Source organism: Salmo salar, chromosome 01 (assembly GCF_965601325.2).
Source record: "Salmo salar chromosome 01, fSalSal1, whole genome shotgun sequence".
NCBI classification, from domain to species: Eukaryota; Metazoa; Chordata; class Actinopteri; order Salmoniformes; family Salmonidae; genus Salmo; species Salmo salar.
In genome coordinates this window covers 112,837,098-112,863,517 of record NC_138291.1, presented here as the reverse complement: position 1 = coordinate 112,863,517, position 26,420 = coordinate 112,837,098, and the positions used below count along the sequence as shown (strand labels likewise).

General features: G+C 44.1%; 1 protein-coding gene across 2 annotated transcripts in view; it reads left to right on the top strand.

The window, feature by feature from the left end:
• Window positions 1–691: 691 nt before the first annotated feature.
• LOC106577378 (polymerase (RNA) III (DNA directed) polypeptide A) overlaps window positions 692–26,420 on the top strand; it is a 111,909-nt gene continuing 86,180 nt past the window's right edge. For both annotated transcript variants that reach the window (XM_045687468.2, XM_045687464.2), the window contains exons 1-17: window positions 692–959; window positions 1,478–1,613; window positions 1,942–2,079; window positions 7,778–7,949; window positions 8,125–8,279; window positions 8,867–9,106; window positions 9,468–9,630; window positions 9,944–10,080; window positions 11,127–11,230; window positions 12,287–12,428; window positions 12,851–12,991; window positions 13,269–13,338; window positions 15,372–15,499; window positions 17,854–17,992; window positions 18,530–18,694; window positions 19,130–19,302; window positions 20,982–21,093. In XM_045687468.2, the coding sequence (XP_045543424.1) occupies window positions 916–959; window positions 1,478–1,613; window positions 1,942–2,079; window positions 7,778–7,949; window positions 8,125–8,279; window positions 8,867–9,106; window positions 9,468–9,630; window positions 9,944–10,080; window positions 11,127–11,230; window positions 12,287–12,428; window positions 12,851–12,991; window positions 13,269–13,338; window positions 15,372–15,499; window positions 17,854–17,992; window positions 18,530–18,694; window positions 19,130–19,302; window positions 20,982–21,093 (2,359 nt within the window). In that variant the 5' untranslated portion in view covers window positions 692–915. The remainder of the gene's footprint in view (window positions 960–1,477; window positions 1,614–1,941; window positions 2,080–7,777; window positions 7,950–8,124; window positions 8,280–8,866; window positions 9,107–9,467; window positions 9,631–9,943; window positions 10,081–11,126; window positions 11,231–12,286; window positions 12,429–12,850; window positions 12,992–13,268; window positions 13,339–15,371; window positions 15,500–17,853; window positions 17,993–18,529; window positions 18,695–19,129; window positions 19,303–20,981; window positions 21,094–26,420) is intronic.

Below are 26,420 nucleotides of genomic sequence, written 5' to 3'. Positions count from 1 at the left end.
CCCCTACAGGGACAAAATTAATAAAGAGGTTGACAATTGTGATACCATTTATTACAGCTCATACCATTGCTAGTTCTGTTTTTTAATTTTTTAAATGTAACCTAAAGTGGTAGATTTACTGCATGTAATAACAGGCTTAATACATAGTAGTGAACTTACTCTATTGGTAATTACGCTGGAACATAGGGCTTATTGTTATGTCATGTAAAGGACATGTTGCATTGTACACTTACAAATGGGTGGTCCCCGCGGGACTCGAAACCATGACTTTTGGCATTCGCAAGCGCCATGTTCTACGGACTGAGCCACACAGGACTAAGTGGCTTTGGATAAAAGTGTTTGCTAAATGGCTTATATTATTGTATACTGTTTTAAGTTTTTCTTCCCGCTTAAAACTACAACTCCCATGTGTCCCCTCTCCCGCACTAGAGGAGGTTAAAAAAAAGTCCATACGTCTAACATTATGAACTTTTCAGACAGATTTAGGCTATTCTACAAGGAACATGTATTAATTAACATTAATACATGTAACATTATCTGTTAATCCATGTAGCTACGAGGAGTGACATCTAGTGGAAATGTATTTCTGCACCCGTTTCCTCAGTGTTTATGTGATAATGATTTAGCCCACTGGAGGGCAGTTGCTGATGGATAACCTCCCTCTCGTTCATGGGGCGCTCTTCAACCGGATGTGTGCATGTCGTTGTCATATGAATTCATGGTTCACGTTGTATCACATTGCCGTGGCAGCATTTCTAGCTACAACATGGGAATTGGGGACGACAAGTGACAGTGTGATGACTGTATATCAAGTTTAGTGTAAAACAACAGTGTAGAAAAGAACAGTTTATGTGCGGGATCTTATCCTAGATCTGTATTTCTGCCGGAAGTTGGCGGGGGCAAACAGAAGTCACGATGGTGAAAGAGCAGTTTAGAGAGACTGATGTGGCCAAAAAAATGTAAGTATATCCAGTTAGTTAGCTAGCTTGCTGTTAGCCATTAGCCATTCATATTTCCCCCAGCCCTCTAGCTATGAGTATTGTTCGTAAATAATTGCCTAAAGCAGCTTGCAATTTGTCACATGAGCTTGCTTTTCATAGCTAGCTAGCTTTTTGCAATTGCATCATTGATTGAACAGGGTCAGCAATACTGGTAACACGTTTTAGAAAGCTAGCTAGCTAAACAAAGAATCACATCCCTACCTGGCTAATGTGGCAGGATATCGAACTCATCTTGCCATGACAACTGACACTCTTGCTAAGTACATGGTAAAGCATGACGAAGTAGCCTCAAGTAGACATCCAGAAAGGCAATGCTGACCATGCTTTACAAATGACTCCCAATTGACCCCTAAACTATAGCTTGTTATCATAGGCAGTTGTTGCTTGGGTAGGACCTATTTGCTAGTTGACCTACTAGCCAGTGTCTAATTTAACCCCTACGCTGAGTTGGCTATTTATTCCATTTATGTCAACAGAAGCCACATCTGTTTTGGGATGAAGTCGGCTGAGCAGATGAGACAGCAGGCTCATATCCAAGTGGTCAGTAAGAACCTGTACAGCCAGGACACCAGCCATACTCCTCTACCATACGGAGTACTGGATCATCGCATGGTAGGGCTGACACGTGTACATACACACACACGTACACACACCACCACCCATCACATGGTACACTACCGGTCAAAAGTTTTAGAACACCTACTTATTCAAAGGTTTTTCTTTATTTTTACTATTATCTAAATTGTAGAATAATAGTGAAGACATCAGCTTTGAAATAACACATGGAATCATGTAGTAACCAAAACGGTCTTAAACAAATCAAAATATATTTTACATTTGAGATTCTTCAAATAGCAATCCCTTTGCCTTTATAACAGCTTTGCAAACTCTTGGCATTCTCTATTGGTGGTTTTGACCCAACTGTCATGTTATATTCCAGGGCACCAGTGAGAAGGATCGTCCATGTGAGACGTGTGGGAAGAACCTGGCTGACTGTCTGGGACACTATGGATATCTGGATCTGGAGATGCCCTGTTTTCATGTGGGCTATTTCAAAGCCATCATTGGAATCCTACAGGCAAGTTCACTATAACAGTAACGGACAAAATAAAGGAAACACTTGAGTTTTTGAGGAATACAAAGTAGGCTATATAGAAGCAGGTGCTTCCAACACAGGTGTGGTTCCTGAGTTAATTAAGCAATTACCATCCCATCATGCTTAGGATCATGTATAAAAATGCTCAGTTGCCCATTATCTTGGCTACCATGGCTAGAAGAAGAGATCTCAGTGACTTTGAAAGAGGGGTCTCAAAGGAACATAGAGGGTTTAAAGGGTGTGTCTCAGTCACCAGATCTCAACCCAATTGAACACTTACGGAAGATTCTGGAGTGGCACCTGAGACAGCGTTTTCCTCCACCATCAACAAAACACCAAATTATGGAATTTCTTGTAGAAGGGTGTCGCATCCCTCTAATAGAGTTCCAGACACTTGTAGAATCTATGCCAAGGAAAAGGCTGTTCTGGCGGCTCGTGGTCACCCAACGCCCACTTTATGTTGATGTTTCCTTTATTTTGGCAGTTATTTGTATATCTTTATCTTCTCTCTCTGTACAATGTAGCAAACTAAATATGACATTACTGTACTGCACACTGAGTAGCCTACATCACAACCTTGATCATCCTGATTAAATTATCATAGTTACTTCTTTGACTCTTTTGCTATGTGATTGTTGTTCAAGCTGGCCCATTAGAACATCATGTGATTGTTGTTCAAGCTGGCCCGTTAGAACATCATGTGATTGTTGTTCAAGCTGGCCCATTAGAACATCATGTGATTGTTGTTCAAGCTGGCCCGTTAGAACATCATGTGATTGTTATTCAAGCTGGCCCATTAGAACACCATGTGATTGTTGTTCAAGCTGGCCCGTTAGAACATCATGTGATTGTTGTTCAAGCTGGCCCATTAGAACATCATGTGATTGTTGTTCAAGCTGGCCCGTTAGAACATCATGTGATTGTTATTCAAGCTGGCCCATTAGAACATCATGTGATTGTTGTTCAAGCTGGCCCGTTAGAACATCATGTGATTGTTATTCAAGCTGGCCCATTAGAACACCATGTGATTGTTGTTCAAGCTGGCCCATTAGAACATCATGTGATTGTTGTTCAAGCTGGCCCCATTAGAACATCATGTGATTGTTGTTCAAGCTGGCCCCATTAGAACATCATGTGATTGTTGTTCAAGCTGGCCCGTTAGAACATCATGTGATTGTTATTCAAGCTGGCCCATTAGAACACCATGTGATTGTTGTTCAAGCTGGCCCGTTAGAACATCATGTGATTGTTATTGAAGCTGGCCCATTAGAACATCATGTGATTGTTGTTCAAGCTGGCCCATTAGAACATCATGTGATTGTTATTCAAGCTGGCCCATTAGAACATCATGTGATTGTTGTTCAAGCTGGCCCATTAGAACATCATGTGATTGTTATTCAAGCGGGCCCAGTAGAACATCATGTGATTGTTGTTCAAGCTGGCCCATTAGAACATCATGTGATTGTTTACATTTACATTTTACATTTAAGTCATTTAGCAGACGCTCTTATCCAGAGCGACTTACAAATTGGTGCATTCACCTTATGATATCCAGTGGAACAACCACTTTACAATAGTGCATCTAAATCTTTTAAGGGGGGGGGGGGTTAGAAGGATTACTTTATCCTATCCCAGGTATTCCTTAAAGAGGTGGGGTTTCAGGTGTCTCCGGAAGGTGGTGATTGACTCCGCTGTCCTGGCGTCGTGAGGGAGCTTGTTCCACCATTGGGGTGCCAGAGCAGCGAACAGTTTTGACTGGGCTGAGCGGGAACTGTGCTTCCTCAGAGGTAGGGGGGCCAGCAGGCCAGAGGTGGATGAACGCAGTGCCCTTGTTTGGGTGTAGGGCCTGATCAGAGCCTGAAGGTATGGAGGTGCCGTTCCCCTCACAGCTCCGTAGGCAAGCACCATGGTCTTATAGCGGATGCGAGCTTCAACTGGAAGCCAGTGGAGAGAGCGGAGGAGCGGGGTGACGTGAGAGAACTTGGGAAGGTTGAACACCAGACGGGCTGCGGCGTTCTGGATGAGTTGTAGGGGTTTAATGGCACAGGCAGGGAGCCCAGCCAACAGCGAGTTGCAGTAATCCAGACGGGAGATAACAAGTGCCTGGATTAGGACCTGCGCCGCTTCCTGTGTGAGGCAGGGTCGCACTCTGCGAATGTTGTAGAGCATGAACCTACAGGATCGGGTCACCGCCTTGATGTTAGTGGAGAACGACAGGGTGTTGTCCAGGATCACGCCAAGGTTCTTAGCACTCTGGGAGGAGGACACAAGGGAGTTGTCAACCGTGATGGCGAGATCATGGAACGGGCAGTCCTTCCCCGGGAGGAAGAGCAGCTCCGTCTTGCCGAGGTTCAGCTTGAGGTGGTGATCCGTCATCCACACTGATATGTCTGACAGACATGCAGAGATGCGATTCGCCGCCTGGTTATCAGAAGGGGGAAAGGAGAAGATTAATTGTGTGTCGTCTGCATAGCAATGATAGGAGAGACCATGTGAGGATATGACAGAGCCAAGTGACTTGGTGTATAGCGAGAATAGGAGAGGGCCTAGAACAGAGCCCTGGGGGACACCAGTGGTGAGAGCGCGTGGTGCGGAGACAGATTCTCGCCACGCCACCTGGTAGGAGCGACCTGTCAGGTAGGACGCAATCCAAGCGTGGGCCGCGCCGGAGATGCCCAACTCGGAGAGGGTGGAGAGGAGGATCTGATGGTTCACAGTATCAAAGGCAGCAGATAGGTCTAGAAGGATGAGAGCAGAGGAGAGAGAGTTAGCTTTAGCAGTGCAGAGAGCCTCCGTGACACAGAGAAGAGCAGTCTCAGTTGAATGCCCAGTCTTGAAACCTGACTGATTAGGATCAAGAAGGTCATTCTGAGAGAGATGACAGGAGAGCTGGCCAAGGACGGCACGTTCAAGAGTTTTGGAGAGAAAAGAAAGAAGGGATACTGGTCTGTAGTTGTTGACATCGGAGGGATCGAGTGTAGGTTTTTTCAGAAGGGGTGCAACTCTCGCTCTCTTGAAGACGGAAGGGACGTAGCCAGCGGTCAAGGATGAGTTGATGAGCGAGGTGAGGTAGGGGAGAAGGTCTCCGGAAATGGTCTGGAGAAGAGAGGAGGGGATAGGGTCAAGTGGGCAGGTTGTTGGGCAGCCGGCCGTCACAAGACACGAGATTTCATCTGGAGAGAGAGGGGAGAAAGAGGTCAAAGCACAGGGTAGGGCAGTGTGAGCAGGACCAGCGGTGTCGTTTGACTTAGCAAACGAGGATCGGATATCGTCAACCTTCTTTTCAAAATGGTTGACGAAGTCATCCGCAGAGAGGGAGGAGGGGGGGGGGGGGGAGGGAGGATTCAGGAGGGAGGAGAAGGTAGCAAAGAGCTTCCTAGGGTTAGAGGCAGATGCTTGGAATTTAGAGTGGTAGAAAGTGGCTTTAGCAGCAGAGACAGAAGAGGAGAATGTAGAGAGGAGGGAGTGAAAGGATGCCAGGTCCGCAGGGAGGCGAGTTTTCCTCCATTTCCGCTCGGCTGCCCGGAGCCCTGTTCTGTGAGCTCGCAGTGAGTCGTCGAGCCACGGAGCAGGAGGGGAGGACCGAGCCGGCCTGGAGGATAGGGGACAGAGAAAATCAAAGGATGCAGAGAGGGAGGAGAGGAGGGTTGAGGAGGCAGAATCAGGAGATAGGTTGGAGAAGGTTTGAGCAGAGGGAAGAGATGATAGGATGGAAGAGGAGAGAGTAGCGGGAGAGAGAGAGCGAAGGTTGGGACGGCGCAATACCATCCGAGTAGGGGCAGAGTGAGAAGTGTTGGATGAGAGCGAGAGGGAAAAGGATATAAGGTAGTGGTCGGAGATTTGGAGGGGAGTTGCAATGAGATTAGTGGAAGAACAGCATCTAGTAAAGATGAGGTCAAGCGTATTGCCTGCCTTGTGAGTAGGGGGGAAGGTGAGAGGGTGAGGTCAAAAGAGGAGAGGAGTGGAAAGAAGGAGGCAGAGAGGAATCATAGAACATATAGAACATAGAACATCATGTGATTGTTATTCAAGCTGGCCCATTAGAACACCATGTGATTGTTATTCAAGCTGGCCCATTAGAACATTTATATTTATTTTTTATTTATTTCACCTTTATTTAACCAGGTAGGCCAGTTGAGAACAAGTTCTCATTTACAACTGCGACCTGGCCAAGATAAAGCAAAGCAGTGCGACAAAAACAACAACACAGAGTTACACATAAACAAATGTACAGTCAATAACACAATAGAAAAGAAAAATAGAAAAATCTATGAACAGTGTGTGCAAATCAACAAGGTAATACAGTAGGGGGAGTGCTGCTCAGCGTGAGGTAATACAGTAGGTTGAGTGCTGCTCAGCGTGAGGTAATACAGTAGGGGGAGTGCAGCTCAGCGTGAGGTAATACAGTAGGGGGAGTGCAGCTCAGCGTGAGGTAATACAGTAGGGGGAGTGCAGCTCAGCGTGAGGTAATACAGTAGGGGGAGTGCAGCTCAGCGTGAGGTAATACAGTAGAGGGAGTGCAGCTCAGCGTGAGGTAATACAGTAGAGGGAGTGCAGCTCAGCGTGAGGTAATACAGTAGGGGGAGTGCAGCTCAGCGTGAGGTAATACAGTAGGGGGAGTGCAGCTCAGCGTGAGGTAATACAGTAGGGGGAGTGCTTCTCAAATGTAATTTTTTATGTGTTCTCCACACTCGTCCTCACAAGAACATGCTCAATAGAACATCTTTGGAGCATGAGAGTGTGGCACACAGTAAATGCATATTGAGAAACACCCAATGTGATTGTTGTTCCATTATAACATCATGTTATTGTTGTTCAAATTGGCTCATTATAACATCATGTTGTTCCATTATAACATCATGTGATTGTTGTTCATGTTGTTCCATTATAACTATGTTATTGTTGTTCAAATTAGCCCATTATAACATCATGTTGTTGTTGTTCAAATTGGCCCATTATAACATCATGTTGTTGTTGTTCAAATTAGCCCATTATAACATCATGTTGTTGTTGTTCAAATTGGCCCATTATAACATCATGTTGTTGTTGTTCAAATTAGCCCATTATAACATCATGTTGTTGTTGTTCAAATTGGCCCATTATAACATCATGTTGTTGTTGTTCAAATTGGCCCATTATAACATCATGTTGTTGTTGTTCAAATTAGCCCATTATAACATCATGTTGTTGTTGTTCAAATTAGCCCATTATAACATCATGTTGTTGTTGTTCAAATTGGCCCATTATAACATCATGTTGTTGTTGTTCAAATTGGCCCATTATAACATCATGTTGTTGTTGTTCAAATTAGCCCATTATAACATCATGTTGTTGTTCAAATTAGCCCATTATAACTGTTATTGTTGTTCAAATTAGCCCATTATAACATCATGTTGTTCAAATTAGCCCATTATGACATCATGTTGTTGTTGTTCAAATTAGCCCATTATGACATCATGTTGTTGTTCAAATTAGCCCATTGTGACATCATGTTGTTGTTCAAATTAGCCCATTATGACATAATGTTGTTGTTGTTCAAATTAGCCCATTATAACATGATGTTATTGTTGTTCAAATTAGCCCATTATAACATCATGTGATTGTTGTTCCATTATAACATCATGTGATTGTTGTTCATGTTGTTCCATTATAACATCATGTGATTGTGGTATTCCTCCAGATGATCTGTAAGACGTGTTCTCACATCATGCTGACCAAAGAGGAGAAACTACAGTTTATGGATGTGTTGAAGAGGCCAGGCCTAGCGTACCTCCAGAAACGAGGAATGAAGAAGAAGATATCCGACAAATGCCGCAAAAGGACAATGTGTCTCAATTGCTCCACGTTAAATGGTAGGGTATCAACAATAGCTTACTCTTTGACTGTTTATGGTTCAATTTTGGCATTTGGGCCAAAATACATATTATTAAGTTATATTTGAATTGAGTTGGATTTAGTTGAGTTGAAAGCATAGCCCAAGTGGTGGTTGGTGTGACTGATGATGTCTTTGTTCTTCCCATTTAACAGGACCAGTGAAGAAGTGTGGCTTGCTGAAGATCCTCCATGAGAAATACAAGACAACCAAGAAAGTGGTGGACACTGTAGTATCAGACTTTCTCAACTCATTCGATATCGCAATAGAACACAACAAAGAAGTGGAGGGCTTGCTTAACAGGGCTCAGGTGAGTCACAGTGAAGGCAACTAGGGCTTGCTTAACAGGGCTCAGGTGAGTCACGTTGAAGGCAACTAGGGCTTGCTTAACAGGGCTCAGGTGAGTCATGGTGAAGGCAACTAGGGCTTGCTTAACAGGGCTCAGGTGAGTCACGTTGAAGGCAACTAGGGCTTGCTTAACAGGGCTCAGGTGAGTCACGTTGAAGGCAACTAGGGCTTGCTTAACAGGGTTCAGGTGAGTCACGTTGAAGGCAACTTTTAACAGTTTACATGTCTACTTTGTAGAGGTCATGTGAGGTTAATGGATTGTGTTTGTTTTTCACTTAGCAGTGACTTACAGTACAGAGTTCATACAGGGTTAGTATATGGGATACTTGTTGGAATTGAACCCACAACCCTGGTATTACTAGAGCAACACTCTTCTTACCAACTGGATCACACAGGTTTTAAATGCTGACCGATTATGTCTTTCACCCTGACGGAGAACCTGAGTCCTCTAGTGGTACTGAACCTCTTCAAAATGTGTCTGTCTGAATCCGGGAAACTGGCCCTTCTGGTTTTAAATGCTGACTGACCTTCATGTCCTGTGGTTTCCAGGAGAACCTGAGTCCTCTGGTGGTGTTGAACCTGTTCAGGAGGATTCCAGCGGAGGACATTCCCCTGCTCCTGATGAACCCTGAGGCAGGTAAGCCTGCAGACCTCATCCTCACCCGTCTGCTGGTACCCCCACTCTGCATCCGCCCCTCTGTCATCTCAGACCTCAAGTCAGGTACTAACGAGGATGACCTCACCATGAAGCTCACAGAGATCATCTTCCTCAATGATGTCATCAAGAAGGTGGGTACATTACATTTACATTTTAGTCATGTATGATGTCATAGAGAAGGTGGGCATCATGGGATTGGGACAGTAGCAGGAAGTGTCAATGAATTTGTGATTAATTGTTTTATTAATCGGCCCGGGAGTTTTTCCATGAACTGACCAGGAAAACCTCTGGGCCCCAGTAGGCTATTACTAACTAGTTGGTCAGCTGAGGAAAATCTCTGGGCCTTTTTATGAAAGCAATAACACAAGACAGAAATAAGTTACAATTTCCAATTCACATTAGACAATGTGGTTTGATGTTGTTGTTATTGTTGTCTAATGAATGTTGAGTGATGAATGAGTTGTTCTGCCTGCCTCCCATGCCGTCCCACAGCACCGTATGTCAGGGGCCAAGACCCAGATGATCATGGAGGACTGGGACTTCCTCCAGCTGCAATGTGCTCTCTACATCAACAGTGAGCTCTCTGGCATCCCCCTCAACATGGCCCCTAAGAAGTGGACCAGAGGCTTCGTTCAGAGACTCAAGGGCAAACAAGGTCTCGCTCATATAAATAGTGATTTCTAATTATTTCATAGTTACCTGTTGTCTATTCTGATGTCTAGTTCTGTGGTCACTCTCACCATCGTATTTATTGATAGTTGACACTGAATTCATGTGAATGTCATGTCTTTTGTCATAAACAATTTAGTTTATTTACACAGCTGACTCAGAAACAGGAAGTATCCTAGTTGATTGTAGAGCCATTTAATCACAAATTATAGAGTGGAATGTTATTCTCCACTGCTGCCTTTGGATTGATAAGAATTTGGAGACACTCAGTTATTGATGGTTCGTGGTGTCTCTCTCAGGGCGATTCCGTGGAAACCTCTCGGGGAAGAGAGTGGATTTCTCTGGGAGAACGGTCATCTCTCCGGACCCCAACCTGCGGATCGATGAGGTGGCTGTCCCTGTGCACGTAGCCAAAATCCTGACCTACCCGGAGAAGGTAAGAATCTTATTGGCCACACTTTAACTACAACTTATAAAGGCTTTATAAGAATTAGGGCTGTCCACGTTAAAGCGCAAACCTTTTTAATGCTGTTAATTTCTTTGACGTTTTTAATCGCTTCTCCATTTCTTAACCCCGCGCGACCCTTTTTAAGTGCACGTGTTTCAGCGAGGACCCTTTGAAGCGCAACATACTCTATGCTGTGTACTGTCAGTGTGCACTCGGTCTCAGTAGCGCTGTCTGTCTCCATTGTGGTGCGCTATGCACACAGCTTTGAGGAACAGTTTTGAAGGAAACCGTACAGATACTTCTACCATAAACATGTTCCCAGGCATTTCTTTAGATGACAGCAAAAAAACATGAATTTGTACAGAAGTAGCGAACTAGTTATGCTAACGTTAGCTAGCTAGCCAAAATATTGTTTACAATGCCATGGCTGAATGCCTCTTGATTCATCTAACTTCCCACAATGATTTTAATCAGGACAGGACATCCATTCCATATAACTACTGTTTCTGTTGTAGTTCACAGGTCAAAATACTTAATGATCCCAATTGTAGTAGCAGCAGCTTGTGACTAGTTCATGATGAAGACCATGGATCAGTTCAGCTTCAATATTATTGATAGGAGGGAGTAGGCCTCCTGAACCTTTGGGATCATGAACAGCTTGTATGTTACAGAGACGTTTGTGTTGTTTATGGTGAAAATGCCTTTAAAACATTTTGATCCAGACTATTTTGGGTTTAATAGTAACTCAATGTTCTGCTTTTTAATGAAGTCCAAATTGGAGCAAATTATAAAATTGCAATGAATCGCGATTTAACTAATTCCATTAACTCTAATTATTTTAATCGTTAGACTGGCTTAATAAGAATACATCAATAGTTTATAAGCACTACATAGATGCTTCACAAATCAGGATGGATCACAAGGGAGTTTTGAGTGCCTTTTCCAGCTGTCTTTACCATTGAGAAGTAACATGCACAGTGTCTCTTCACTGTCCTGTTGTATGACCTGTGACCTCTAAGTTGTTGTGCCCCAAGGTGAACAAGGCCAACTTGGAGATGCTGAGGAAGCTGGTGCGTAGCGGTCCTGAGGTCCATCCTGGAGCCAACTTCATCCAGCAACGACACACGCAGATGAAGAGGTCAGGACCGTTCTATTGGACATTGTTTAGTCAGTTAAAAAGCATGAGCTGATCCACACCCCAAAATGTTGGAGGCACTACATGCCAAAACGTTGGTGAGGTTTACCCATTCACTTATTAGAAGCATATATACAGTATCTTTCTTTCTTTTAAGACATTTTAGTTGTTTTAAAGGGATACTTTGTCTTGAGGCCCTTTAGGTACTTCCTCAGTCAGATGAGCTCGTTGGGACCATTTTAATGTCTGTTTACTGGGACACCAGTTCATCTGACTCTGGGTAGGTAGATAAAGGGCCTCATTGTCCTGAAGTATCCCCTTTTTAATAGATGCTCTTATCCAGTGTCAACTAAATTAGCTAAAACAACCACATTATCACAATCATTTGGTTGTTGGTTGGGTCCGTCATCCTTTTGGTTATAGGCCTACCACTAAACTGAAACTGTGGTTAGGGAAAGAGGGAAAGGGGGATACCTAGTCAGTTGTACAACTGAATGCCTTCATCTAAAATGTGTCATCCTTATTTAACCCAACCCCTCTGAATCAGAGAGGTGAGTGGGGGCTGCCTTAATCGACATCCACGTCTTCGACGCCCGGGGAACAGTGGGTTAACTGCCTTGCTCAGGGGCAGAACGACAGATTTGTACCTTGTGAGCTCAGGGATTCGATCCAGCAACCTTTCGGGTTACTGGCCCAATGCTCTACACTAGGCTACCTGCCGCCCCTGCTGGTTATAGGCCTACCACTAAACCGAAACTGTGGTTACAGGCCTACCACTAAACTGAAACTGTGGTTACAGGCCTACCACTTAACTGAAACTGTGGTTACAGGCCTACCACTAAACTGAAACTGTGGTTACAGGCCTACCACTAAACTGAAACTGTGGTTACAGGCCTACCACTAAACTGAAACTGTGGTTACAGGCCTACCACTAAACTGAAACTGTGGTTACAGGCCTACCACTAAACTGAAACTTTGTATGAAACCACATGTTTAGGTGTATGTTCTAAGAGTATTCTGTGTGTGTGTGTGTGTGTGTGTGTGTGTGTGTGTCTCCAGGTTTCTGAAGTACGGGAACCGAGAGAAGATGGCCCAGGAGCTGAGGTTTGGAGACGTGGTGGAGAGACACATGATCGATGGAGACATCGTCCTCTTCAACCGACAGCCCTCTCTACACAAACTCAGCATCATGGCTCATATTGTGAGTGCTCTGTCTCTCTCCACATCACACACCCGTCCTTCACTTCGGCTCTCAGTCTGGAAACTCCATGTCAACTTGTAGGCAGGAAGAGAACCTCCCTGTTACAAGTTGGGGATTTTGTGTGATGTATATTGGGGTTGTCTGTTTTATAGCTGCCTTGTCGTGTAGTTGTTACTGTTTTAGAGCTGCCTTGTCGTGTAGTTGTTACTGTTTTAGAGCTGCCTTGTCGTGTAGCTGTTACTGTTTTAGAGCTGCCTTGTCGTGTAGCTGTTACTGTTTTAGAGCTGCCTTGTCGTGTAGCTGTTACTGTTTTAGAGCTGCCTTGTTGTGTAGCTGTTACTGTTTTAGATGTATCAAGATAAGTCTATTTCAGGCAGATCTCAATGAAATCATTATTGTATTCATCTTTGTCTGTCCTGAAGGCCAAAGTGAAGCCTCACAGAACGTTCCGGTTCAACGAGTGTGTGTGCACGCCGTACAACGCTGACTTTGACGGGGACGAGATGAACCTTCACCTTCCCCAGACAGAGGAGGCCAAGGCTGAAGCCCTGGTGCTGATGGGGGTTAGTGTCACCTGCCCTGCTTCACCTTTAGACTCCTGCAGCACACCTCACACCCCTACACGCTGTTCAGCCCCCCTACACGCTGTACAGCCCCCCCTACACGCTGTACAGCCCCCCTACACGCTGTACAGGGCTGCCCCACAGTCCACCCCTACACTTCTCCTCTCTGTCACTCAGTCTCTCAAAGCCCAGGTTTAAACTACAACCTGTACAGCCGAGGGTCTAATTTCACACTGAACGATCCTTTTCTCATTTCTCTTGGTCTCTTTCCCTCCAGACCAAAGCCAACCTGGTGACCCCCAGAAACGGAGAGCCTCTGATTGCTGCTATTCAAGACTTTCTGACAGGTCAGCCATTGTGTTACAGCAATAGCCAATCATTGTTTGTCACAGCAAGGCCTGACAGCCAATCAAATGGCTAATTTGTCAGATGATTGAGGGCTTTGACCACTGTATTAGTGAGTGTCTCAAACTGCTGGTTGTTAAGGGGAGAAAAGAGAAAGGTTTTGACTTGGTGATCATGTGTTCAACATGATGGAAAACGTCTCCCTGGAGCGCTCCCATCTGTTCATTGCATTTGATCGTTTTTGTCACAGCTCGTCTCATCTGTCTTGAAATGAAAACTATGTCATCTTCGTTTTACAGCTGCTTTGCTTGTTTTTATCCAGATTGGGACACTTACCTCTTGTTAAGTCAACACCTTGATGGGATTCTTCATACTGACTTTATTATCCATTATGGTTTGACATTTGAAACGGAATTCAGAAAGATGAGCTTATGTCAAATATATATATTTTTTGGGACGTTTTATAAAAGTACAGTCCCAGAGCTTTGAAATGGTATATTATGAAACATGGGAAAGTTATGCTTCTTTGATGTTTGATAAACTTGTTATCCCAATATGGAGATAATGAGGAGAAAAATGGCCTTGAATGGTTTTCCCCATTTCTAGAGAACACTTGTTTCTTTACGTCCATTCAGCATTGTTCGCACCCTCTTAAGCCTTAGTCCCACACATTTACTTAACAATTCACATGTAAATTCACGAGTCAGCATGGCATTGTCCTCCAGAAAGTAGTCTCTCTATCAGTGGCAGTCGGTGACGTTTAACATGAGGGAGGGCGACTTTTATTTTTAATGACCATGGCCTTATTTCTATTACAGCATATTGGATGACTGCCATTCATATTCCATTCACCCAGCTCAATGCAACAGCGATAGGTTTAGGCTACTACATGATACTCTAATGTTCCCTGTTCCCATCATGAGGTTGCTACAACCTAGCCTGTGAATGAAAGTTTACAACGTAGGTGCACAGGTTGAGAGAAATTAGACTAGTGTTGAACTGTCATAGCCAGCTAGCTAACATGGCATCCCTCTGTGTTTGAGGAGGCTAAACTAGCTAGCTGCATTCGCTAGCTAAGTGTAAGTGAAAAAAATACAACTAAATATTGCTCTCTCTCTCTCTGTTGCTTCTCCTTCATTAACTAAATTAATTTGTTCAAACTTTTGTCTTTCTCTCTGAGTCAACTATTCACCACATTTTATACTCTGCAGTGCTAGCAAGCTGTAGCTTATCCTTTCAGTACTAGATTAATTCTCTGATCCTTTGATTGGGTGGATGTTAAGTCCATGCTGCATAAGTTCTGATAGGTTAAAGGACATCCTCTAGAAGTTGTCATAATTACTGTGTAAGTCTATGGAAGTGGGTGAGGCCTACCATCCTCCTAGGTTTTGTATTGAAGTCAATGTATCCAGAGGAGAACGGAAGCTAGCTGTCCTCCGGCTACACCATGGTGCTACCTTACAAAGTGCTGTTGAGGTTACTGTAGATCATCGCAAAACAGTGTATTTTAAACAATTATTTGGTGTCGTGAATATATTTAGTATAGTTTCATCTAAGATGGACAACTTTAAAAAATAATTTCACTGAGGCTCCACTGCTCTCTATTATCCCCCTCCATTATCAGCCAATCATGGAGCCTGTCTTTCTCCCTATAGAGCTCAGTGCTTTCTCCTTGGCTAAACTAGGCCCTTAATTTAACTTGTTTTTTTTCATATTTACGGATTCCAGACATGTTTGTAATAAGTCATATGAAAGTTCACATGTTCAAGAAGGCTTATCTGCAACAAAAATAATAATATATTCTTCTTAGTTTCTTTACGTCTCTACTGTGAAGTAGGAAATGGCGTCAAATGCCTACGATCCTGAATCCGGTCACATTTTGTAGCAATATCAAAATGACATCTCTGTATTTATCATATTTGGAGAAAGTGTAGCCTAATATTTCTTAGGCTATTTGTTAGGAGCACAATATCTGTATGTTTCACACTCCACATTTCAACACCCTACTCTTCTCCTCTCTCGCCTTTCTTCACAGGAGCCTACCTGTTGACCCTGAAGGACACTTTCTTCGATAGGTCTAAAGCCTGCCAGATAGTGGCCTCTATCCTGGTGGGGGTGGATGAGAGGATCAAGATAGCTCTCCCACACCCTGCCATACTCAAGGTACAGTACGGCTCTCCTCGGTTGGTTGAACTGAATGATGGGACTGTTTAGTGGATTTTGGGCTGACATCTGTTATTCTCTGTCGTGAGGAGAAAAGTCACTGGGAGTCATATACAGTGTGACATTCTTTAGTAGTTAAATATCAGTTGGTCTGAAAGTCACTGGGAGTCATATACAGTGTGACCTTCTTTACTAGTTAAATATCAGTTGGTCTGAAAGTCACTGGGAGTCATATACAGTGTGACATTCTTTACTAGTTAAATATCAGTTGGTCTGAAAGTCACTGGGAGTCATATACAGTGTGACATTCTTTACTAGTTAAATATCAGTTGGTCTGAAAGTCACTGGGAGTCATATACAGTGTGACATTCTTTACTAGTTAAATATCAGTTGGTCTGAAAGTCACTGGGAGTCATATACAGTGTGACCTTCTTTACTAGTTAAATATCAGTTGGTCTGAAAGTCACTGGGAGTCATATACAGTGTGACATTCCTTACTAGTTAAATATCAGTTGGTCTGAAAGTCACTGGGAGTCATATACAGTGTGACATTCTTTACTAGTTAAATATCAGTTGGTCTGAAAGTCACTGGGAGTCATATACAGTGTGACATTCTTTACTAGTTAAATATCAGTTGGTCTGAAAGTCACTGGGAGTCATATACAGTGTGACATTCTTTACTAGTTAAATATCAGTTGGTCTGAAAGTCACTGGGAGTCATATACAGTGTGACCTTCTTTACTAGTTAAATATCAGTTGGTCTGAAAGTCACTGGGAGTCATATACAGTGTGACATTCTTTACTAGTTAAATATCAGTTGGTCTGAAAGTCACTGGGAGTCATATACAGTGTGACCTTCTTTACTAGTTAAATATCAGTTGGTCTGAAAGTCACTGGGAGTCATATACAGTGTGACATTCCTTACTAGTTAAATATCAGTTGGTCTGAAAGTCACTGGGAGTCATATACAGTGTGACATTCTTTACTAGTTAAATATCAGTTGGTCTGAAAGTCACTGGGAGTCATATACAGTGTGACATTCTTTACTAGTTAAATATCAGTTGGTCTGAAAGTCACTGGGAGTCATATACAGTGTGACATTCTTTACTAGTTAAATATCAGTTGGTCTGAAAGTCACTGGGAGTCATATACAGTGTGACATTCTTTACTAGTTAAATATCAGTTGGTCTGAAAGTCACTGGGAGTCATATACAGTGTGACATTCTTTACTAGTTAAATATCAGTTGGTCTGAAAGTCACTGGGAGTCATATACAGTGTGACCTTCTTTACTAGTTAAATATCAGTGGTCCGCAACTCGTCAATTATTTGGGTGTTGGTCTTTTTGTTGCCAGTCCATCATGACTCTGTTGTCAGTCCATCATGACTCTGTTGTCAATCCATCATGACTCTGTTGTCAGTCCATCATGACTCTGTTGTCAGTCCATCATGACTCTGTTGTCAGTCCATCATGACTCTGTTGTCAGTCCATCATGACTCTGTTGTCAGTCCATCATGACTCTGTTGTCAGTCCATCATGACTCTGTTGTCAGTCCATCATGACTCTGTTGTCAGTCCATCATGACTCTGTTGTCAGTCCATCATGACTCTGTTGCCAGTCCGTCATGAATGACTCTGTTGCCAGTCCGTCATGAATGACTCTGTTGCCAGTCCGCCATGACTCTGTTGACAGTCCGCCATGACTCTGTTGTCAGTCCGTCATGACTGTATTGCCAGTCCGTCATGACTGTATTGCCAGTCCGCCATGACACTGTTGCCAGTCCGCCATGACACTGTTGCCAGTCCGCCATGAATGACTCTGTTGCCAGTCCGCCATGAATGACTCTGTTGCCAGTCCGCCATGAATGACTCTGTTGCCAGTCCGCCATGAATGACTCTGTTGCCAGTCCGCCATGAATGACTCTGTTGCCAGTCTGCCATGAATGACTCTGTTGCCAGTCTGCCATGAATGACTCTGTTGCCAGTCCGCCATGAATGACTCTGTTGCCAGTCCGCCATGAATGACTCTGTTGCCAGTCCGCCATGAATGACTCTGTTGCCAGTCCGCCATGAATGACTCTGTTGCCAGTCCGCCATGAATGACTCTGTTGTCTGTTGTTAGCCCATGACTCTGTTGTCTGTTGTTAGCCCATGACTCTGTTGTCTGTTGTTAGCCCATGACTCTGTTGTCTGTTGTTAGCCCATGACTCTGTTGTCTGTTGTTAGCCCATGACTCTGTTGTCTGTTGTTAGCCCATCACTCTGTTGTCTGTTGTTAGCCCATCACTCTGTTGTCTGTTGTTAGCCCATGACTCTGTTGTCTGTTGTTAGCCCATGACTCTGTTGTCTGTTGTTAGCCCATGACTCTGTGGACAGGGAAGCAGATCTTTGGTCTGATCCTGAAGCCCAGTAAGGCCTGTCCAGTCAAGGCCAACCTGAGGACCAAGGGGAAACAGTACAGTGGCAAAGGAGAGGACCTCTGCAGCAACGACTCCTGTGAGTTCCTCCTCATGCCTCTCTAGTGTCTTCATCCATACAATACATATCATCTGATTCAATTATTCAGATCGAAATATAATTGTATTACTATAATCAGATTCAACTATTCTGATTCATTATTCCAAAACTATGACTCTGTCTCTTTGTCTCTCTCTCTTTGTCTCTCTCTCTTTGTCTCTCTCTCTCTCTGTCTCTCTCTCTGTCTCTCTCTCTGTCTCTCTCTCTGTCTCTCTCTCTGTCTCTCTCTCTCTGTCTCTCTCTCTGTCTCTCTGTCTCTCTCTCTCTCTCTGTCTCTCTCTCTCTCTCTCTCTCTCTCTCTGTCTCTCTCTCTCTCTGTCTCTCTCTCTGTCTCTCTTTGTCTCTCTCTCTGTCTCTCTCTCTCTTTGTCTCTGTCTCTCTCTCTCTTTGTCTCTGTCTCTCTCTCTCTCTTTGTCTCTGTCTCTCTCTCTCTCTTTGTCTCTGTCTCTCTCTCTTTGTCTCTGTCTCTCTGTCTCTCTCTCTGTCTCTCTCTCTCTCTGTTTCTCTCTCTGTCAGTCGTGGTGATCCAGAACAGTGAGTTGATGTGTGGTACCATGGATAAGGGCACGTTGGGCTCTGGCTCCAAGAAGAACATATTCTACATCCTGCTGAGAGACTGGGGGCAGCTGGAGGCAGCCAACGCCATGTCTCGCCTGGCCCGCATCGCGCCTACATACCTCTGTACGTCCACCGCCGCCCGTACTGACATGTTCTCTACTGTTAATACTTCAAAGATGCTTTACTGAACTGCAGTATACTGATGCTGTACTGTGATATAATGCTATATAGTGGTAATGTACTGTAGGTTTACATCCCTTTATGATAATGCTTTGAACATGCTGTACTGTGATATAATGCTATATAGTGGTAATGTACTGTAGGTTTACATCCCTTTATGATAATGCTTTGAACATGCTGTACTGTGATATAATGCTATATAGTGGTAATATACTGTAGGTTTACATCCCTTTATGATAATGCTTTGAACATGCTCAATACTAACGGCGTTCTCATACTTTACAATGCTTGTTTTAGTTTGCTCGTTTTAGTTTTCCCGTTGCACCGCATTTGGCTACAGTGTGCCCTACTGAACATGACCGTTATAAACCCTTGCAGCCAATCGGGGTTTCTCCATCGGTATTGGTGACGTGACCCCAGGCCAGGGTCTGTTGAAGGCCAAACAGGACCTGCTGGATGGAGGCTATGCCAAGTGTGACGAGTACATCGAGGCACTGAAGACTGGCAAACTGCAGCAACAGCCAGGCTGCACGGCTGAGGAGACGCTGGAGGTACACCCTAGACTAGATAACTCTTAGCTTAGTCACTTTTCTCAATTTGATGTTGCAGGATTCACTGATGAGGAGACCATGGAGATACTATAAACACAAGATAACCAATCAGATTAGTAGCCTTTTACATTTCTGAAGTCAACTGGAGCCTTTCAGTGGTGTTTTTTGCAAAAGGATATAGTTAAGCACGATGATGACGTCTCCTTTCACCTGAGGCCTGTCTCTGTCTTTACCTCAAGCTTGGTCCAAACTGAATCAATCCCCCACCCCCCTTAAACTACCTGATATTTCTGGTATCCACAAATCAAACACCCCCCTTAAACTACCTGATATTTCTGGTATCCCCAAATCAAACACCCCCCTTAAAATACCTGATATTTCTGGTATCCCCAAATCAAAAACCCCCCTTAAACCAGCTGATATTTCTGGTATCCCCAAATCAAACACCCCCCTTAAACCAGCTGATATTTCTGGTATCCCCAAATCAAACACCGCCCTTAAACTAGCTGATATTTCTGGTATCCCCAAATCAAACACCGCCCTTAAACTAGCTGATATTTCTGGTATCCCCAAATCAAACATCGCCCTTAAACGAGCTGATATTTCTGGTATCCCCAAATTAAACACCCCCCTTAAACCAGCTGATATTTCTGGTATCCCCAAATCAAACACCCCCCTTAAACCAGCTGATATTTCTGGTATCCCCATGAGCTTTGTCTATTGTCTGGCTGATGTCTGGCGCTCCTTCTAGACCAGCTACTGTATCTATTGTCTGGCTGGTGTCTGGCGCTCCTTCTAGACCAGCTACTGTGTCTATTGTCTGGCTGGTGTCTGGCGCTCCTTCTAGACCAGCTACTGTATCTATTGTCTGGCTGGTGTCTGGCGCTCCTTCTAGACCAGCTACTGTATCTATTGTCTGGCTGATGTCTGGCGCTCCTTCTAGACCAGCTACTGTATCTATTGTCTGGCTGGTGTCTGGCGCTCCTTCTAGACCAGCTACTGTGTCTATTGTCTGGCTGGTGTCTGGCGCTCCTTCTAGACCAGCTACTGTATCTATTGTCTGGCTGGTGTCTGGCGCTCCTTCTAGACCAGCTACTGTATCTATTGTCTGGCTGGTGTCTGGCGCTCCTTCTAGACCAGCTACTGTATCTATTGTCTGGCTGGTGTCTGGCGCTCCTTCTAGACCAGCTACTGTATCTATTGTCTGGCTGTCTGGCGCTCCTTCTAGACCAGCTACTGTATCTATTGTCTGGCTGGTGTCTGGCGCTCCTTCTAGACCAGCTACTGTATCTATTGTCTGGCTGGTGTCTGGCGCTCCTTCTAGACCAGCTACTGTATCTATTGTCTGGCTGGTGTCTGGCGCTCCTTCTAGACCAGCTACTGTATCTATTGTCTGGCTGGTGTCTGGCGCTCCTTCTAGACCAGCTACTGTATCTATTGTCTGGCTGTCTGGCGCTCCTTCTAGACCAGCTACTGTATCTATTGTCTGGCTGGTGTCTGGCGCTCCTTCTAGACCAGCTACTTTAGTCTGGTGGCCTTTTGAAAGCAGGTAGCTCATCATCTCTGCTTCAGACTGATGTGAGGAGGAGAGATAGCACTTTCTTTTTTAATGGTGGGTCGGTTTTGGAGGTTTATCTATTATCTGTGGTTTAGAGTGATAATGATGTGTCTCTCAACAGGCCCTCATCCTGAAGGAGCTATCTGTTATCAGAGACCATGCCGGCAGCGCCTGCCTCAGAGAACTGGACAAAACCAACAGTCCTCTGATTATGGCTCTGTGTGGCTCCAAAGGTAGGTCAACTAACCAGTCCTCTGATTATGGCTCTGTGTGGCTCCAAACGTAGGTCAACTAGCCAGCCGCGGAGGTTTAAATGCTGCCTTTACCACACACACACGGTCACACACACGGTCACACACACACATGCATTAATCACATGTCAGGAGCTCTGCTTGTACCCGCTTCTAATAATAAGGACTAACTGGTTCTTATTCACTTCAACTAAGACTTCCTGATTCGCTCTGATTTTATTGGCCTTTAGAGCGCTGTTGTCATGGGAACAGCTAGGCTATACTCTTAACGTTTGTTATATTGATTATTAGGGGTAGTACTGACCTGTAGCTGACCTGTATGCTAATATAGCCATTATAATTGCCTTATTTCATTTTTTCCCTGCTTTAGGCTCTTTCATTATCTGTTTATGGTAGGATGTACAGTATAGTTTATAGTCCAGGACAGAAAACTATGCTCAATGGAGATTCTCCACAGATTTCAAAAGCTTAGTCTGTCCGGGAAACCAGCCCATGGGTTTAAGACTGGGGTCGGCGACAGGCTGCCCGCGGGCCAAAACCGGCCTGCAACATTATTCTTTTTTTTTTAAATGACTGTAAAATCAACAGGAATTGAGCAAAAAAAATATTTTAATTTAGGAAATCTGTTCCCAAGTATTCCAACGAATGAAGAAAAAAATAGACGTGTTCAAGGTATGATATTATTTGGGGTCTTAGTTGTCAATTTGCAGTGTTCAAAATTATTATAATTATATTCCAGCCCCCCCGACCATTCACTCTGACAAAAATCAGCCCCCAGGGCTGAATCTAGTTTCCCTACCCCTGGTTAAGGTAAATTAGTTAGTGTAATGGTAATGCCCTTAAATCCTTTTCTCATCATGTCTCTTCTCCCTGCTGTAGACTCATCAACATCTCTCCATCATTATGTCTCTTCTCCCTGCTGTAGACTCTCATCAACATCTCTCCATCATTGTCTCTTCTCCCTGCTGTAGGCTCATCAACATCTCTCCATCATTATGTCTCTTCTCCCTGCTGTAGACTCTCATCATCTCTCCATCATTATGTCTCTTCTCCCTGCTGTAGACTCTCATCATCTCTCCATCATTATGTCTCTTCTCCCTGCTGTAGACTCATCTCTCCATCATTATGTCTCTTCTCCCTGCTGTAGACTCATCTCTCCATCATTATGTCTCATCTCCCTGCTGTAGACTCATCTCTCCATCATTATGTCTCATCTCCCTGCTGTAGACTCATCAACATCTCTCCATCATTATGTCTCTTCTCCCTGCTGTAGACTCTCATCAACATCTCTCCATCATTATGTCTCTTCTCCCTGCTGTAGACTCTCATCAACATCTCTCCATCATTATGTCTCTTCTCCCTGCTGTAGACTCTCATCAACATCTCTCCATCATTATGTCTCTTCTCCCTGCTGTAGACTCTCATCAACATCTCTCCATCATTATGTCTCTTCTCCCTGCTGTAGACTCTCATCAACATCTCTCCATCATTATGTCTCATCTCCCTGCTGTAGACTCATCATCATCTCTCCATCATTATGTCTCATCTCCCTGCTGTAGACTCATCAACATCTCTCCATCATTATGTCTCTTCTCCCTGCTGTAGACTCTCATCATCTCTCCATCATTATGTCTCTTCTCCCTGCCGTAGACTCATCAACATCTCTCCATCATTATGTCTCTTCTCCCTGCTGTAGACTCTCATCAACATCTCTCCATCATTATGTCTCTTCTCCCTGCTGTAGACTCATCAACATCTCTCCATCATTATGTCTCTTCTCCCTGCTGTAGACTCTCATCAACATCTCTCCATCATTATGTCTCTTCTCCCTGCTGTAGACTCTCATCAACATCTCTCCATCATTATGTCTCTTCTCCCTGCTGTAGACTCTCATCAACATCTCTCCATCATTATGTCTCTTCTCTCTGCTGTAGACTCATCATCTCTCCATCATTATGTCTCTTCTCCCTGCTGTAGACTCTCATCATCTCTCCATCATTATGTCTCTTCTCCCTGCTGTAGACTCTCATCATCTCTCCATCATTATGTCTCTTCTCCCTGCTGTAGACTCATCAACAGCTCTCCATCATTGTCTCTTCTCCCTGCTGTAGACTCTTTCATCAACATCTCTCCATCATTATGTCTCTTCTCCCTGCTGTAGACTCTCATCAACATCTCTCCATCATTGTCTCTTCTCCATGCTGTAGACTCTCATCGTCTCTCCATCATTGTCTCTTCTCCCTGCTGTAGACTCTTTAATCAACATCTCTCCATCATTATGTCTCTTCTCCCTGCTGTAGACTCTCATCATCTCTCCATCATTATGTCTCTTCTCCCTGCTGTAGACTCTTTCATCAACATCTCTCCATCATTGTCTCTTCTCCCTGCTGTAGACTCTAATCAACATCTCTCCATCATTGTCTCTTCTCCCTGCTGTAGACTCATCAACATCTCTCCATCATTATGTCTCTTCTCCCTGCTGTAGACTCTCATCAACATCTCTCCATGTCTCATCTCCCTGCTGTAGACTCTCATCAACATCTCTCCATGTCTCATCTCCCTGCTGTAGACTCTCATCAACATCTCTCCATCATTATGTCTCATCTCCCTGCTGTAGACTCATCAACATCTCTCCATCATTATGTCTCATCTCCCTGCTGTAGACTCTCATCATCTCTCCATCATTGTCTCATCTCCCTGCTGTAGACTCTCATCAACATCTCTCCATCATTATGTCTCTTCTCCCTGCTGTAGACTCTTTCATCAACATCTCTCCATCATTATGTCTCTTCTCCCTGCTGTAGACTCTCATCAACATCTCTCCATCATTATGTCTCTTCTCCCTGCTGTAGACTCTCATCATCTCTCCATCATTATGTCTCATCTCCCTGCTGTAGACTCTAATCAACATCTCTCCATCATTATGTCTCTTCTCCCTGCTGTAGACTCATCAACATCTCTCCATCATTATGTCTCATCTCCCTGCTGTAGACTCTCATCAACATCTCTCCATCATCATGTCTCTTCTCCCTGCTGTAGACTCATCAACATCTCTCCATCATTATGTCTCATCTCCCTGCTGTAGACTCATCAACATCTCTCCATCATTATGTCTCTTCTCCCTGCTGTAGACTCTCATCATCTCTCCATCATTATGTCTCTTCTCCCTGCTGTAGACTCATCAACATCTCTCCATCATTATGTCTCTTCTCCCTGCTGTAGACTCATCAACATCTCTCCATCATTATGTCTCTTCTCCCTGCTGTAGACTCTTTCATCAACATCTCTCCATCATTGTCTCTTCTGCCTGCTGTAGACTCTCATCAACATCTCTCCATCATTATGTCTCTTCTCCCTGCTGTAGACTCTCATCAACATCTCTCCATCATCATGTCTCTTCTCCCTGCTGTAGACTCATCAACATCTCTCCATCATTATGTCTCATCTCCCTGCTGTAGACTCATCAACATCTCTCCATCATTATGTCTCTTCTCCCTGCTGTAGACTCTCATCAACATCTCTCCATCATTATGTCTCTTCTCCCTGCTGTAGACTCTCATCAACATCTCTCCATCATTATGTCTCTTCTCCCTGCTGTAGACTCTCATCAACATCTCTCCATCATTATGTCTCTTCTCCCTGCTGTAGACTCTCATCAACATCTCTCCATCATTATGTCTCTTCTCCCTGCTGTAGACTCTCATCAACATCTCTCCATCATTATGTCTCCCCCGCGAGCTCTCCCTCCCCCGCTCCCCGCTGAGACTCATCATCATCTCTCCATCATTATGTCTCATCTCCCTGCTGTAGACTCATCAACATCTCTCCATCATTATGTCTCTTCTCCCTGCTGTAGACTCTCATCATCTCTCCATCATTATGTCTCTTCTCCCTGCTGTAGACTCTTTAATCAACATCTCTCCATCATTATGTCTCTTCTCCCTGCTGTAGACTCTCATCATCTCTCCATCATTATGTCTCTTCTCCCTGCTGTAGACTCTTTCATCAACATCTCTCCATCATTGTCTCTTCTCCCTGCTGTAGACTCTAATCAACATCTCTCCATCATTGTCTCTTCTCCCTGCTGTAGACTCATCAACATCTCTCCATCATTATGTCTCTTCTCCCTGCTGTAGACTCTCATCAACATCTCTCCATGTCTCATCTCCCTGCTGTAGACTCTCATCAACATCTCTCCATGTCTCATCTCCCTGCTGTAGACTCTCATCAACATCTCTCCATCATTATGTCTCATCTCCCTGCTGTAGACTCATCAACATCTCTCCATCATTATGTCTCATCTCCCTGCTGTAGACTCTCATCATCTCTCCATCATTATGTCTCATCTCCCTGCTGTAGACTCTAATCAACATCTCTCCATCATTATGTCTCTTCTCCCTGCTGTAGACTCATCAACATCTCTCCATCATTATGTCTCATCTCCCTGCTGTAGACTCTCATCAACATCTCTCCATCATCATGTCTCTTCTCCCTGCTGTAGACTCATCAACATCTCTCCATCATTATGTCTCATCTCCCTGCTGTAGACTCATCAACATCTCTCCATCATTATGTCTCTTCTCCCTGCTGTAGACTCTCATCATCTCTCCATCATTATGTCTCTTCTCCCTGCTGTAGACTCATCAACATCTCTCCATCATTATGTCTCTTCTCCCTGCTGTAGACTCATCAACATCTCTCCATCATTATGTCTCTTCTCCCTGCTGTAGACTCTTTCATCAACATCTCTCCATCATTGTCTCTTCTGCCTGCTGTAGACTCTCATCAACATCTCTCCATCATTATGTCTCTTCTCCCTGCTGTAGACTCTCATCAACATCTCTCCATCATCATGTCTCTTCTCCCTGCTGTAGACTCATCAACATCTCTCCATCATTATGTCTCATCTCCCTGCTGTAGACTCATCAACATCTCTCCATCATTATGTCTCTTCTCCCTGCTGTAGACTCTCATCAACATCTCTCCATCATTATGTCTCTTCTCCCTGCTGTAGACTCTCATCAACATCTCTCCATCATTATGTCTCTTCTCCCTGCTGTAGACTCTCATCAACATCTCTCCATCATTATGTCTCTTCTCCCTGCTGTAGACTCTCATCAACATCTCTCCATCATTATGTCTCTTCTCCCTGCTGTAGACTCATCATCATCTCTCCATCATTATGTCTCATCTCCCTGCTGTAGACTCATCATCATCTCTCCATCATTATGTCTCATCTCCCCGCTGTAGACTCATCAACATCTCTCCATCATTATGTCTCTTCTCCCTGCTGTAGACTCTCATCATCT